The 16183-nt window shown below is 47.1% G+C and overlaps 1 protein-coding gene across 1 annotated transcript in view; it reads left to right on the forward strand.

Moving 5' to 3' along the window:
• Positions 1-14820, forward strand: part of LOC128845534 (zinc finger protein 271-like) — a 46459-nt gene extending 31639 nt beyond the window's left edge. Inside the window, exon 3 of the mRNA XM_054044329.1 lies at positions 226-14820. Coding sequence (XP_053900304.1) covers positions 430-1791 — 1362 coding nt within the window. The 5' untranslated portion in view covers positions 226-429 and the 3' untranslated portion in view covers positions 1792-14820. The remainder of the gene's footprint in view (positions 1-225) is intronic.
• The last annotated feature ends 1363 nt before the right edge of the window (positions 14821-16183 follow it).

A 16183-nucleotide genomic window follows, 5' to 3' on the forward strand; every position in this document is an offset into this window, starting at 1 on the left:
CCTGAATGGGATGTGGACCCAGAAATGACCCTCTCTTCTCTGTCCTCCGGGGAAGGACTTCAGGCAGGGTGGGTTGGGGAAGGGGTTCAAATTAAATCCTGTTTTGTTTGATGTCTCCAGCACTTATTTTGGTTTCTTCCCACCTTTTCCCATTCCTCTCTGGGGTTTCCTTTCTCCCCAGCATAGGGAGTGACTGATGCCTGGATTCTCTCTCTATCCTTCCAGGTGATCAGATGGTGAGTGAGAACGAGGAGTAGAATCAACAGCACAAATATGCTAAGCAAGTTGTACCACATGTGACATTAGCGGGAAGGTCCAAAGGGCAAGTTTCTTGGATTTGTGCAGAGGCAAAAGCCTGTGAGAGTCAGCATAGGTCAGAGAAAAGCTTCAGTATATTATCAGACATTTGACGTTATTAGACATGAAAGAATGAACATGGGAGAGAGACCCTATACGTGCCTTGAGTGTGGAAAAAGTTTTAGTCAGAGCTCAACCCTCATCACACATCAGAGAATCCACACTGGAGAGAGGCCGTACACATGCCCCGAGTGTGGGAAAAGCTTCAATCGGAACTCACACCTCATCACACATCGGAGAATCCACACAGGAGAGCGACCCTACACATGCTCTGAATGTGGGAAAAGCTTCAATCGGAACTCAAACCTTATCACACATCAGAGAGTCCACACAGGAGAGACACCCTACACATGCTCTGAGTGTGGGAAAAGCTTCAGTCATGGCTCAGCCCTGATCACCCATCGGAGAATCCACACTGGAGAGATGCCCTACACATGCCCTGAGTGTGGGAAACGCTTCAATCACAGCTCACACCTCATCACACATCAGAGAATCCACACAGGAGAGACACCCTACATGTGCTCTGAGTGTGGGAAAAGCTTCTGTCGGAGATCTGCTCTTATCACACATGAGAGAATCCACACGGGTGAGACACCCTACTCATGCTCTGAGTGCAGGAAAAGCTTCAGTGAGAGTTCAGACCTTATTAGGCATTGGATAATCCACACAGGAGAGAAACCCTACACATGCCCTGAGTGTGGGAAAAGCTTCAACCACAGCTCAAACCTGATCACACATCGGAGAATCCATACTAGAGAGACACCCTACACCTGCCATGAGTGTGGGAAAAGCTTCACCCAGAGCTCACACCTCATCACACATCGGAGAATCCACACAGGAGAGCGACCCTACACATGCTCTGAGTGTGGGAAAAGCTTCAATCACTGCTCAAACCTTATCACACATAAGAGAATCCACACAGGAGAAACGCCCTATATATGCTCCGAGTGCAGGAAAAGCTTCAATGAGAGTTCAGACCTTATTAGGCACTGGAGAATCCACACAGGAGAGAAACCCTACACATGCCCTGATTGTGGGAAAACCTTCAACCACAGCTCAAACCTGAACAAACATCGGCGAATTCACACTGGGGAGACACCCTACACCTGCCTTGAGTGTGGGAAAAGCTTCAGCCAGAGCTCACACCTTATCACACATCGGAGAATCCACACGGGAGAGCGACCCTACAAGTGCTCTGAGTGTGGGAAAAGCTTCAGTCGGAGCTCAAACCTTATCACACATCAGAGAATCCATGTAGGGAAGACACTCTGCTCATGCTCTGAGTGTGGGAAAAGCTTCAATCGGAGCTCAGCCCTTATTAGTCATCGGCGAATCCATAGAGGAGTGACAAACTACACGTGCCCTGAGTGCGGGAAGAGTTTTAATAAGAGCTCAATTTTCATCAAACATAAGAGAATCCACTCAGGCGAGTAATGCCTTAAATCAGGAGTTCTCAACCTTTTATTTCTGAGGCCCTCACAACATGCTATAAAAACTCCAGGGCCCAGCGGGAGTGGGTAGCAACTTGGGGCTCTGGGCCCGGGGATGGCATCCTTGGGCATAGGGGGAGTTTGACTTCTATTTTGGGGGGGCAAGGGCCAGCAGGGCTCGGGCCAGTTCCGCACAGTAGGGTCCAGGGAGGGAGCGCCACCTCCACCCCCTGACTCACTTCAGCAGACCACTCACCTGTCTAGGGCTGTGTGCTGGTCGCTGCTCCCTGAGGGCTCTGCTAGCCCCGGAGCCAGGTCTCTACCTGGGCAGCTGTAACTGGCTGTGTGAGCAATCAAAGGGGGCTGGGAGCTGAGGAGCAGCCGCAGCCCCGGGCACCAGCAGCAGATGGGGGAATGCCAGGGCTACTCACTCCATGACACCAGCAGCCAGAAGAGTGGCTGTCCCACATTGCCTGGCTCTGGCTTCCCATCTCTGACCTGGCCAGTGGGTGGGGCCTGAGGGAGTGGAGGAGGTCGGGGGGTGGAGCTGCCCCCAGGACTGCCCCATTCTTCATAAGGCACTGCAGTTTGGGGAGGCAACACCCTCGTGCCCCCTCAACTCTGCTCTTGGGCTCAGGGCTTCAGCCCTGTGCCGCTCCTGGATTTAGCAGGGAGAACTCAGTGTTTCAGCTCCCTGCCGCTCTGACTTCAGGGGAGGGAGGGGAGCTCAGGGGTTCAGCTCCGCACTGTTCCCAGATTTGGGGGGGGCGGGGGAAGAGGGGAGCTCAGGGTTTCAGCCCCGTGCTGCTCCTGGCTTCAGTGGTTGGGAGGGGGGGGAGTTTGGGGTCATAGGCGTCAACTTTCTCTGGCGCCAGTGGGTGCCTGCACCCCCCGCCCCTTTCCCCATCTCTGGCCCCGCCCTGACTCCACCCTTTCCCCGCTCCTGGCCCCGCCCCCATTCCAACCCCATCCCAAAGTCCCCACCCTGACTCCGCCCCCTCCCTGCCCCTATTGGATCCCTTCCCCAAATCCCCGTCTTAGCCCCGCCTCTTCCCCCAGCACGCCGTGTTCCCCCTCTTCCCCCCTCCCTCCCTGCCCCGCAAATCAGCTGTTTCATGGCACAAATGCTGGGAGGGAGGAGGAGAAGCAGGACATGGCGGCGCACTCGTGGAGGAGGCGGAGGTGAGCTGGAGCAGGGGGGTGGGGCGGGGCCACTGGGAGCTGCCGGTGGGTGCTCAACACCCACAAATTTTTCTCCAGGGAGAAAATTTTTCTCCAGGCACGGAGTCGGTGCCTATGCTTGGGGTTTCAGCCCCGTGTCGCCCCTGGCTTCAGCCCTGTGGGGGGGTGCCAGGGATGGGGCTTTGGCCCCACACCACTCCTGGTTTCAGCCCTGTGGTCAGGCGCTGGGACTTGGGGTTTCAGCTATGGGGCCCTGCAGACTCCCTGAAAAGGCTCGCAGAACCCCAGGAGCCCCCGGACCTCCAGTTGAGAACCGCCGCCATAAATGTCTAACTAGGGCTGGCCAAAGATTTTTTTCTAAAATACATTAGCGAATTCCCACATACTTTGTACCATTTTCTTCAGTGTGATCTTTCAGCTCCACGTGAGTTGCCTGCCTCTGTCTTTTACACCTCCTCCTTCTTTGGGGTGAATCCCATCATCCTTTACTTTATAAGTCCTGGGAGTGTGTCCTTCGCCTGCCAGAAATACCCATCAGCACCACATGCAGGAGATACGGTTGACCTTAGAATCATAGAATATCAGAGTTGGAAGGGACCTCAGGAGGTCATCTAGTCCAACCCCCTGCTCAAAGCAGGACCAATCCCCAGACAGATTTTTGCCCAAGATCCCTAAATGGCCCCCTCCAGGATTGAGCTCATAACCCTGGATTTAGCAGGCCAATGCTCAAACCACTGAGCTATCCCTCCCCCTTGACTAGCAACACTGATGTAAAAACGGCCTGTGCCTTGTCTCCACCGGTATTGTACATGGATGTAGGTGCTCAGTTTAGAGATCTTGTTGTAACAACACAACTACATTTGCAGTGCAGATATAACCCGGGTACAGTGGCTGGGGTTAGCTTGGCCGAGCTCACCTCCATCTTTTTTCCTAGTCTAGACAAACGCGAGCATCACATCGATACTATTTCCCCATTACAAAGTGATTGTTAGTCATCGAGTTCCCCTTTGGGGACAAATTGTCTCAATCCCAGTTGTTCTCACCTTGCTCGGGGTTTTGCAGAAAAAAATATTTTTTCTACCATTTTCCTCATGTATAATAGATTGAAATAGAACAAAGTGGGGTAGGAAAAATGTGTCATTTCAGCCTCTGTGATACCCGAAGGAGATGGGGTGAGTCAAAGGGATTCCCTCCTTCCCCATCACTGTCACAATCCCCCCTCACCCCAGCAGCATTAGCTTCTGTGTAAGCCACAATAACATTTACCCTTCCCATGTTCCACCTGTGCACCTCCCAGTGTGTCACGTGATGCCATGTTCTGAGCACTCTCTGTGCTTAGGTGTCACACTTTAGCCCCAGTGCATCGGATTTAGGATCAGAGATGAAAGTGTCACAGGAAGGGGGATTTGAATGGATCCCAAACACAGAGTTGTCATTCTGTGTTTCATCTCTGCTTCCATCTATTGGCAAAGCTGCTTCTGGGCTTTTTCCTGCTGAGCTGGGATTGTTTGCAGATGGGAAGGTTGGCTGCTTTTCTCTCTTGTGATGAAGCTAAATCTTTTATAAGTAACATGACTCAATAATAATGAGGTGGCACAGAGTAAAGGAAAATTGAATTGATCAGAGGAGAATGCAATGGGAGAATCTGTTTTGATTTTGAGTTATCAGACATAACCTGCTCTGGAATTTCATTTTATATGAAACTGTAAGTGTCTTCCACCCCTCTGTGTTGTGGGTTTTTCTCTTTGTCCTGAAGTCAGTTTGGTCTCATAATTGGATATTACCTTTGTTTGACAGAATGTACCTCAGATTTATTGGGGACTTTGAGACAAATGACCGTTTGCTAAAACGGTAATATCTTATTTTATATATGTCTTTTCCCCACCCCCTATGATGACATGGAAAAAGTTCAAGTGTAGTTCAGCCAGCAGGAAAGAATATTCCAATTATTGGGCATGCTCCTAAGGAAACAGTAGGAATTTAACATTTCTACTTTGAAACAGTGAAGAACGGCATACTGCAAATTGTGCAATGAACTGACATGATCACACTTGTTGTGGGTGCAATATAAATTAATAATGAGATGTCCAATAACTAGTCTTAATCAGTTTATTAATCAAGGATTATTAGTCAAGGATTAATACAGCATAATACAGAAAGGAAGAGTGCTTACGTTACCAATCCCTTTGGAAGACAGGACTTGCAGTGCTCACACTGTCTCAAAGATCCTGTGCTTATCCTTCCTGTATTTATACCTAAGTTTGGGGAGTTTCACAATTTTCCCTACATCACTTTATCTAATATATCTTTTCTATTTTCTGTGACATGTTTTTCATAGACAGTAATTGCTACACTTTCTATGTGGGGGATGTTGTAAGTTTCAACATGGCATATATTTTACATTTTGACTGTTATACAGACCCCAGGCATTAAACAAAAATGGAGAAGCATGTACTCAAGACTAGAATTTTGTTTTGAACATTAAAGGCATAGTATTACCTATTTTTCTGCTATGTTTTTGCCTAGCCCTGATATTACAATACTTCAGCTATCTCTTTCTGTAACGTAAATAAAAAAGCATTTTGGAAGATCTTAAGATGAGGGCAATTCAAGAAATATATGTGATATTATATATAATGTTAATATTGTATTAATATTGGCTAACATTATAGAAATTACAAAGTTTTTCTAACCTAACTTAATCTATATTGTAGAAGCCAGGTATATCATAACACCTAGAAATTGGTTTTTTAAAGTGCATTTTACAAGCTTCTTGTACCTTAGTTTTTGCTGAACTTGCATTCTGCAGCACATATACAAAGGAGAAGTTAGTACAAAGATCACAGCATCTACCTATCATACAGTTTCAGAGAATTTAACATGAATATAAAGGACTTCAAACAGGGCTGTCTCACCATGAGGCGAACTGAGGCTGCCGCCTGAGGTGCCAGAATGTGGAGGGCACCACTAGAACCCAGAGTGTAGAAAATTGTGTCTGCTGCTGGTGCCTATGTATTCTCTCTGCTCTAGATGCACAGAGATGGTGGAGTGCTGTGCTGGAGGAAGGAGGGCACAAGAGACATAACCGGCAGGCAGGAGAAAAGGTGAGAGGGAATAACAGAAAACAGCAGGAGTTGCAGGGAGAGAGAGGAGGAGGCACTTCTTATGTACCTTTCTAGCACCCCCAGGAGCCTGGACTGATTAACACCAGCTTCTCAGTGAGCTTCCTGTTTCCTGCTGCTTCCCTGAACCTACTTGGAAGAACAGGCAGTCAACTGAAGTAGTAGGAGCCAGTTAGGCCCTTAAGATGCTGATATCTTCCCTCACTCAGGTCCTGCTACCAGCCTGCTTGTTTGTCCTCTTCAACTGAGTGTTGAGAGCCATTATAGCTGGCATAGAACAGCAGTCATGAGTGAAAGAGGAAAACGCCCCTCTAGGGCAGCATTCAGAAAAAGAAAGAAAGCAAAGGAAGCTTTTCTATCTAAGCAGAAGAGCTGTCCTGAGATACATAGACACAAATATTCACGGTGAGCCTTCCGGCCCCAGTGAGGATGTGAGTGGTGAGGAGATACCTGATCTTCCAGTTAGAGTGTAGGTGACCTGGCAGCTTCTGCAGCATCCATATTTCCATCTCAAATGGATGTAACCATGCACATTCCTGAAGAAAAGTGTAGATCAGAGAAGAGTGCGGTGGAGGCGCAAGAAACAGCTGCTGCTGAGTTTAGTTCCTTAAGTCTAGATGATCTAGGACAGTGGACCCACTTGAGCAGTAGCCTGAGGGACTTCCTTGTACTGCACGGGCCACAGCAAGTGAAAAACTTCATGTTCCCCAAAGACAATGAAAATAGAAGTTTCCATCCAACACATAACTGGCGTAAAATCCCCAATGGTGACAAATTGGAGAGGCCATGGCTTATGTACTCAAAAACCCAGAATGCTGCATACTGTTTTTGTGGCAAACTCTTCCAGTCTAATGTTCCAGCCACATTGGGTTCTACAGGAACAAAGGACTGAAAAATCTGGGTAGAAATCTGGTATGCCATGAGAAGGCAGCAAATCACCAGAGGGCATTCCATAGATGGAAAGAGCTTGAGATGAGACTAAGGTTAAAGGCCACCATAGATGATCAGCATCAAGAGAAGATTGCATTAGAGTCTCTTTACTGGCAAAATGTTCTGAAAAGGCTCATTGCTGTTGTGAGAATGCTACCCAAAACCTAGCACTGCGTGGCACTTCAGATCAGCTGTATGTGCCAAACAATGGAAACTTCCTTACAATTGTGGAGCTGATGGCTGAGTTTGATGCTGTACTCCAGGAGCAGCTAAGAAGAGTCACCACCCAAAAAAAGTACACACACCACTATCTTGGAAAAACAATTCAAAATGAGATCATACAGTTACTGGCAACAAAAGTCAAACAGAAGATTGTGGCAGATCTGAAGTCAGCAAGATATTACTCTGTTATTCTGGACTGCACACCTGACATCAGCCATATGGAACAAATTACTTTAATGGTGCGTTTTGTAACAACAACAGAACCTAGAGAAAATGTCCCTGCAATGGTGACTGTCAGAGATCATTTTCTAGAATTTATTGACATTGATGATACTACAGGAGCTGGTATGACAAATGTGCTTCTTAAAAAGCTGGAAGATACAGGAATTGCGATAGCTGACATGAGAGGTCAGGACTACGATAATGGTGCCAACCAGAGGAGTGCAGACACGGATCCGAGAGTTAAACCCTTGAGCTTTTTTTGTCCCATGCAGTTGTCATTCATTGAACTTGGTGGTCAGTGATGCAGCATCAGCTTCTAGTGAGGCTGCTGAATTTTTTAATAAGCAACAGCGAGTCCTGTGGCACCTTTAAGACTAATTAAGACTTCGTCAGACGCATGTATTCACCCACGAAAGCTTATGCTCCAATACATCTGTTAGTCTTAAAGGTGCCACAGGACTCTGTTGCTTTTTACAGATCCAGACTAACGCGGCTACCCCTTTGATACTTGAATTTTTTAATGTAATTCAAAGCATTTATGTATTTTTCTCTGAATCAACTCACTGATGGCAAATTTTGAAGCAACCTCTGGGAACATCCTCTCGGATACTGAAACCACTGAGTGCCACATGATGGGAAAGTCGAGTGGAGGCGATAAAGCCTATCAAACACCAAATTAGGAAGATAGATGATGCCATAGTTGCCATTATGGAGGATAATGCTATGACAGGAACTGTTCATGGGAGAACAGTGGCAGAGGGAAATGGAATCACCAGAAACATACATAACTTCAAATTTCTGTGTGGTTTAGTGTTGTGGCATGACCTACTGTTTGAAATAAATGTTGTAAGAAAGAGATTCCAAGGTGTTGACCTTGCTATATCTGGAGCAATGGAACAACTGGACAAAGCAAAGTCATACATACAGTCTTACAGGTCAGATGAGGGATTTCAAAATGTTCTAAAGAGTGCACAGAAGTTGGCAGAGGAACTTCACACTGAAGCTATTTTCCCACCCATTCAAGAATACAAGAGTCACCGAAGAAGAAGACATTTTGATTGCAAGGTACGGGATAATTCCATAAGAAACTCCAAACAACAATTCAAAGTTGAATTCTTTAACTAGGTGCTAGATTGTGCAATACAGTCAGTTGAAGAATGTTTCATGCAGCTCAAGGAACACAGGAGTGTATTTGGGATGTTATATGATATTCCAAAACTCCTCACTATACCTGAAGAAGACCAACACCAGTAATGCAGGGTACTAGAGTCAGTGTTGACACATGATGACATGGACGATATTGATGCGAGTGATTTAGGTGATGAACTGAAAGCCCTTCCAAGATACATTTCAGCAGGATCAACTCCAAAGGCTGTTCGGGAATATATGTGCACAAATAAGATGCTTTCTTTCCAAATGCTTTTGTTGCTCTGCGCATACTTCTAACACTTCCTGTAACAGTTGCCAGTGGAGAACGCAGCTTCTCCAAGCTGAACTTAATAAAAACACATCTACACTCCACAATGACACAGGAGAGGCTGGTCGGCCTTCCAACCATCTCAATAGAGCATGAGCTGGCCCAGACTGTGGACCTTCAGCAGGAAGCAGTTCAAATCTTTGCAAGCAAGAAGGCACGGAAAGCACCACTTTTTGATTATTCAAACAGATAAAAATGCCAGTGTTTACTATGCAGACAAGAAAAGTTACATTTGCTGTTCAGGCGTTTGAAAGTTAAGTGTTACTTAACATTTTTGAACAAGGCATTTTAAGTTGTTATTTCTCCTTTATTGGGGTAGGTAGCAGAGCAGTACCATGAGAGGAGTAGAACAGGAAGAAGGCAGAATTGAGACCTTTCAAAGTTTTGGCCCAAGCGAGGGGGCATGAGGGCGTCTTTTGATCTCCCCGCCTCAGGTGCCAAAATGTTGTAGACTGGCCCTGACTTCAAATACGATACACTTTACATATTCACTATTGACTACTTTCTTATTTTGATTATAAATACCACTATTTCACTTACAGTTGCTACGATAATATATCCGAGGGGTAGCCGTGTTAGTCTTAAAGGTGCCACAGGACCCTCTGTTGCTTTTTACGATAATATATTTATATTTTTATCAGTTAAAACACTTTTAACCTTTTATTTATAAGAACTGATTTCCCAGTAAATCTTATACAGACAAACCAGTGGTTTGTAATAAAACAATTTGCATCCCTGAATAATAGTTTTGATTGTGAGAGCTTAGGTAAGCAAGTTACATTCCAGACTAATAGTTCCATGTTAGAACTCAGGTTTCAGTAAAATCCCATTCTTAAATGGAAGCTGTCATTGCAACAGCACTGCTGTGATTTCACAAGCTGTGTTTTTCCACTTCAGTTTAGCTGAAGAGAATACTGATTCCATTCACTCAGTAGCCCAGTTGCAAATCCCTCTGGTCCAGTTTGGTCAGCTAGTGTTATGAAGCATTGTGGGTTTTAATTTAGTTTGGTCATCACGCTGTTATTCAGTTGGTTATGGCAATATAGTTTCAGATGATCTGGGAAGTGTATTCCCCAGTCAGTGACTTGGAACTCGGCAAAAGGGCCATGGATTTGGATCCCAAAGCAATTGTGGCTGAAGCTCTGCAGGAGGTTAGTGTTGAAGACATTTCCTTCCAAATCAGGTGCATGCTGCCTTTTATTTGGGAAGCCCAATCCCTATCTCTGTAGAGATGGAGAAAATTGAAGTTGCATTTTTGATGAGCTCATCCCTTGTAGGTGCTGCAAATGTGTATAAAATGAACTCAGTGTTGAATGTGAGATAGCTGCAGAATTATACCTTTTTTAATAACTACCCCATCTTTGGTGGGTTACACTCTTGAGATGGAAACCTATGGCCCATCTAAACAATTTATTTTTAGAACACTGCTCCTTAGTTCAGTGGCATTCATTCTGGTCCCAAATGATGCCATGGTTAAATTGGGAGCAATTGTCATTTGCCATTTGGGTCCAAAGTTTCATGAGGCAAAGAGAGAAACAAACAGTTGGTGCCTTCAGAGGACATTCCTTCCCCGTGGATCCCACTCTGACGGCCTTTTTGGACAAGGAGCACTTCCATGCTGTGCACGTGATGATGGTCAGTGAAGGAATGAATGTGTCGGACTCCAAGTTCAAACTTCAGGATGTTGAATCTCGATTCTGTGCTTTTCTTGCTTAGCTTTACTCTTGTGTCTTATGCATTTGCATCACTTCTCGACCGCCTGCTACTCTGACAGATTAGAAAATGTGAAAATAGAATACAGGTGGTTTTCTCATGATGCAAATCTTCCCACACATCATTTAGGATCCTTTGCACCAACGCTTACAGCAGAAGACAGTGGATATGTCTACATTGCAATGTAATCTCAGGCTCAGTGGGACTCAAGTCAGATGACCCATGTTAGGGAACCCGGGCATGAATTTCTGCACTCTTTTAAACCTATGTTAGACTTTTCTAACCTGTGCTGGAACCTAGGGCTCTGATGCCCACGTGGCAGTGCACAGACCCAAGTCAAAGCAAACATGTCCCAGAGTCCTTAGTGTCCCCCACACTGAAATGTGGCCGCTCTAGCTCTAGGACTGTGGTGCACTGTGGGAAAACTTTACTCCCACTTACGTCTCACACCAACGCTCACGTGCCCACAGTGCACTGCGGAGACCCAGTCAAATCAGCCTCTCCCAAGCTTCCTAGCACTCTCCCAGCTGTAGCCTCTTCAGCCCTTTGTTCCTTGTGCACCATGGAAACACTTGAGTGTCCCTCCCACAGCACTTTATGAGAAGTTGTCTCACCCCCCAGTACAGCCAGCTAAGCTGTGTTTTGGGTCTGCAAGCTGCCGGCAACTGGAGCCAGCAACATGAGTGAGGCCCCATTTGAAGAATTTGCCATGCTTGCATTTTCACTCCTGTTTCATAAAGTGGGCAGAACATCCCACTGGTGGATGCTAGTGGACATTTTGGTGGCATTTTCTGACCTGTTGAAGGCTTCTGTCAGAGGAGGAGGATACACATAAACTGGCTGTTACTGTTCATTTCTCTTGGTATAGCTGCTGATACCCCCTATGTAGTCCAGCACCTGTGGAGAAGGGCCACAAGCACAGACTGGTGGGATTGCATTGTCATGCAGACCTGGGATGACCAGTAGTCGCTCCAGAACTTTCCTGGGAAGAAAACGACTTTTCTGGAGCCTTATGAGCAGCTTGCCCTGACTCTGCAGTGTCAGAACACATGCAGGAGGGTGGGGAAGTTGGTCCAGAAGCGGGTTGCTATAACTGTCTGGAAGCTGTGTACTCCTGACTGCTGCAGGTCCACTGCTAATCAGTTCGGTCTTGGCAAATTAACTGTGGGGACAGAGGTTTCTGAGGCAATCAGTCATGTGATTTACCCAAAGGTGGTGAGCATAAACAATGTCAAGAACATAACTTAAGAACATAAGACTAACCATACGTGGTCCCTCTAGCCCAGTATTCCATCCTCAAACAGTGGTCAGGGCCAGATGCTTCCGAGAAAGTGAACAGACCAGGGAATTTATTAAGTGATCCATCTCCTGTCATCCCATCCCAGCTTCTGGCAGTCAGATGTTTAGGGACACCCAGGGCATGGGGTTGCAGCTCTGACAGCTTTGGCTTATAGCCATTGATGGACCTATCCTCCATCTATCCTTTTTGAACCCTATTATACTTTTGGCCTTCGTAACATCCCATGGTAATGAGTTCCACAGGTTGACTATACATTGTCTGAATAAATAGTTCCTTATGTTTATTTTAAACCTGCTGCCTATTAATTTCATAGGGTGAACTCTGGTTCTTGTGTTGTGAAGGGGTAAATACCACTTCCTTATTCACTTTATCCATACCATTCATGATTTTATAGACCTCTATCATACCCCTCCTTAGTTGTCTCTTGTCCAAGATGAACAGTCCCAGTATTTTTAATCTCTTCTCCTATGGAAGCTGTTCCATACCCATACTCATTTTTGTTGCCTTTCTCTGTACTTATTCCAATTCTAATATATCTTTTTGAGATGGTGTTGTCACGGAGTGTGGGGGAGTCAGGGCCCTGCACCCCTCTCTTCCCGAGATTCACCGTGACTCTCAGCCAGCCAGTAAAACAGAGGGTTTATTAGATGACAGGAACACAGTCCCGAGCAGAGCATGTAGGTACAACCAGAACCCCTCAATCAAGTCCTTCTGGGGGGTTTAGGGAGCTTAGCCCCCAGCTTGGGGTTCCCTGCGTTGCACCACCCAGCCCAAACTGAAACAAACCAAAACTCCTCCCACAGCTCCTCTCTTCCCCCTCCCCCCAGCTCCTCCTCTCCTTTGTTCAGTCTCCTGGGCAGAAGGTGTTATTTCTCCCAACCCCCCTCCTGGCTCAGGTTACAGCTCAGGTAGCTTCCTTCAAGGGAAGTCCCCCATCTCCAATGCAACCCCCCTGCAACATTCCCAGGTCAAATCTGCTCCGCTCCCTGCTCCATCACAGGTGTGACCAGAACTGCACACAGTATTCAAGGTGTGAGTGTACCATGGATTCATATAGAGGCATTGTGATATTATCTGTCTTATCTCTCTCTTTCCTAATGGCACCTAACATTCTGGTAGCATTTTTGACTGCTGCTGCACATTGAGTGGTTGTTTTCAGAGAACTACCCACAATAACTCCAAGATCTCTTTCTTGAGTGGTAACAGCTAATTTAGACCCCAGCATCTTGTATGTATAGTTGGGATTATGTTTTGCAATGTGCATTGCTTTGCATTTATCAACATTGAATTTCATCTGCCATTTTGTTACCCAGTCACCCAGTTTTGTGAGATCCCTTTGTAACTCTGAAGTCTGCTTTCAACTCAACCATGTTGAGTAATTTTGTATCATTTGCAAACTTTGCCACCTCACTGTTAGCCCCTTTTCCCAGATCATTTAGGAATATGTTAACGATCCTGGTCCCAGTACAGAGCCCTGTGGTACCCTGCTATTTACCTCTCTCCACAGTGAAAACTGACCATTTATTTCTACCCTTTGCTTCCTGCCTTTTAACCAGTTACTGATCCACAAGAGGATCTTCCCTCTTACCCCATGACTGCTTAGTTTGCTTAAGAGCCTTTGTTGAGGGATCTTTTCAAAGGTTTTCTGAAAGTCCAAGTACACTATATCCACCTGCTCACCGTTGTCCACATGTTTCCTGACTCCCTCAAAGAATTCTAATAAATAGGTGAAACATGATTTCCCTTTAGAAAAGCCATAGTGAAATCATTGAATGCACGTTGCTCATCTGTGCTAGTGTTCAAACAAACTATGCTGTTGGATATAAATTGTTTAATAAGAGCTGTTTAAACTTCTGCTTGCGAAAGTCTCAGTAAGGTCTGTGTTTGTGTTGGTGTGGGGAAGGGAAGGCAAGGAGAAGGATTAGCTACACAATGGTGAAAGGTAAAGAGGAAGCTTTAATTGGCTTTGAGGTTGAGTCTTAAATGTAAGCAATAATTTGGTTTCAGTATTCAACTATTCAGCTGGCTAACTGGATTGTGCTGCCTGGGTGAAGCTCTCTGAGTGGAGTATATACATGGGCGGTGGGTATAATAGGCCAGGGGAGGTTCAGCCTCCTCTGGCACTGCCACTGGATCCCTGGTTGTAGGGTTTGGCAGGGGAAGTTTTGCTTTATTATGCCCCATGCACGTTCCGGGGCAGCTGTATGTGCTATTCAGCTTCCCGGGTTCATCAGTCATCTCCCTGGACTCCAGAGAGATGACTGATGAACCCAGGAAGCTGAGTAACACATACCGCCTACTCAGCCACCCTGGAACCAGCTTGGGGTCTGGGGAGGGGAGGTGCAGCATGGATGCAACTGGCTCAGAGCACCTCCAGGCAGGTGCGGGGGAAGGGGTTTGGGGTTCCTCTGGCTGAGGTGGGGGGTGCTCGGGCCTCCTGGCCAGCCCAGGGCTCTTCCAGCCGGCAGGAAGGAGTGGCTCGTGGACCCGGCTGCAAGAGGGCTCGGGGCTCTGGCCGCAGGGGTGAGGTTGCGGGCAGAAGGGGTGGAGCCGAGGGCTAGCCTCTCCAAGGGGGGTTCCACCAGCTGCCCAGGGGTATAAAACTCAATACACAGCCACTTCCTTGGGATCCTGTTTTAGGGTTTAAAAGGGTTGATGTTCTGCTGTGTTACTCTGATGATTTCACTCAACTGATGACACTTTATTCCAATATAGTATCATTGTTAACTCATTAATTGACTGATTTGACCATAGCTGTATAACTGTATTGTTTAACCCTTAGTTAGCTGCATAGTGTTTACAGTAATTTAGCCTTAGTGATGTGTGGTCTTGATTTGTTCATTTTAATAAACTGTATAAAAGGGACATCGGCTCATAGTTCTTTCAATTAGCAACATGGGCCGGGACCATAGAGAGCCTAGGTGGAGATCATCCAGTCCACCTTGGAACCTAATCAGCTCCCTTGAAATTAATCTTTTTGTTTCCCCAAGGAAACAGCTGAGGGGGCATCATTCTCAGATCGAGATGCTCAGAGCATCACAAGAGAAAATAAGCTTCCCCACCCAGGCTTTCAGAATTGAGGGGGGCAATGTGGGTGAGTGAGCAGGGGTCAGTGAGGTGGGGGTATTCCTCTGAGTGGGGGGTGGCTGGCTCTGCAGTCCCTCTCATGGCCCAGCCTGCACCTCCATCTAGCTTGCCCAGGGGTTGTGCCGTTGTCACGGAGTGTGGGGGGCCACAAGGCCCTGCACCCCCGGCTTTCTGCGATTAACCATGACTAGCTTTACTAGCCAGCCAGTAAAGCAGAAGGTTTATTTAGACAACAGGGACACAGTCCAAAACAGGTCTTGCAGGCACAGACAACAGGATCCCCCCCAATTAGGTGCATCTTGGGGTCCCAGGGCACCACAGCCCCTTTGGGAGGTCAGAGTCCTGTCTGCCTCCCAGCCATTCCACCAGCCAGTTCTGAAACTCCCTCTCCCCTTTGTCCCGGGCAAAGGTGTCACCTGGCCTCTAACCCCTTCCTGGGTTCTCATGTTACATACTCAGGTATTCTCCCTCTGCCAGTCTCCCATCCCCCAATGCAGACCATCCTAGCCACACCCTCCTGCCTTCCCAGCCAACACTCCCCACTCAGCATTCACAGACCACATTAAGAACAGTCCCAGTTCGTCACATCTCTTCCCCCTTCGAGACCGAACTGAGCTGGGTAACTTCAGCCAGTGACCCGGGGAAGTCTGAACCTACCCACGTTCTCATGTATGCCCCAACATCCCTCCCATTCCTTGCTGAGAATTACACCAGGCCCTTCCAGTTTCACCCCCCACAAGGGTCCTAAAGCCGTTTTCCCCTTGTCCCAGGCCTTCCTCACCCTCTGACAGGGGTTACAGGATCGGCAGTACTGTCGGACAGTAATAAAGATTCCAGACCAGTAAAAGTTTCATAGCAGCCTCTGCTGGGTACGCCAAGTTCCCTGGTGCCCTGAGAGGGGAATGTTATGGGCCCGGTACAGCAGCTAGCAGCGATACTTCTGGGGTACCACCAGCTGCCTCCTGATTCCCCCTAACTCCATTTTCCCTGGGGGAGCCCATTCTTAGTACCATCCCCAAGGTCAGGGAGCAGTGCCCCTCGCCAGCTCTGACTACGGGTCATGACCAGGGCGCCCTGGGGGTTGCTTGGCCAGTCCTCCAGGTCCCGCCCGCCATCAACACCTCAGTGGGCAAATACGGGT

This window comes from Malaclemys terrapin, chromosome 11 (genome assembly GCF_027887155.1).
Source record: "Malaclemys terrapin pileata isolate rMalTer1 chromosome 11, rMalTer1.hap1, whole genome shotgun sequence".
In the NCBI taxonomy this organism is placed as follows: domain Eukaryota; kingdom Metazoa; phylum Chordata; order Testudines; family Emydidae; genus Malaclemys; species Malaclemys terrapin.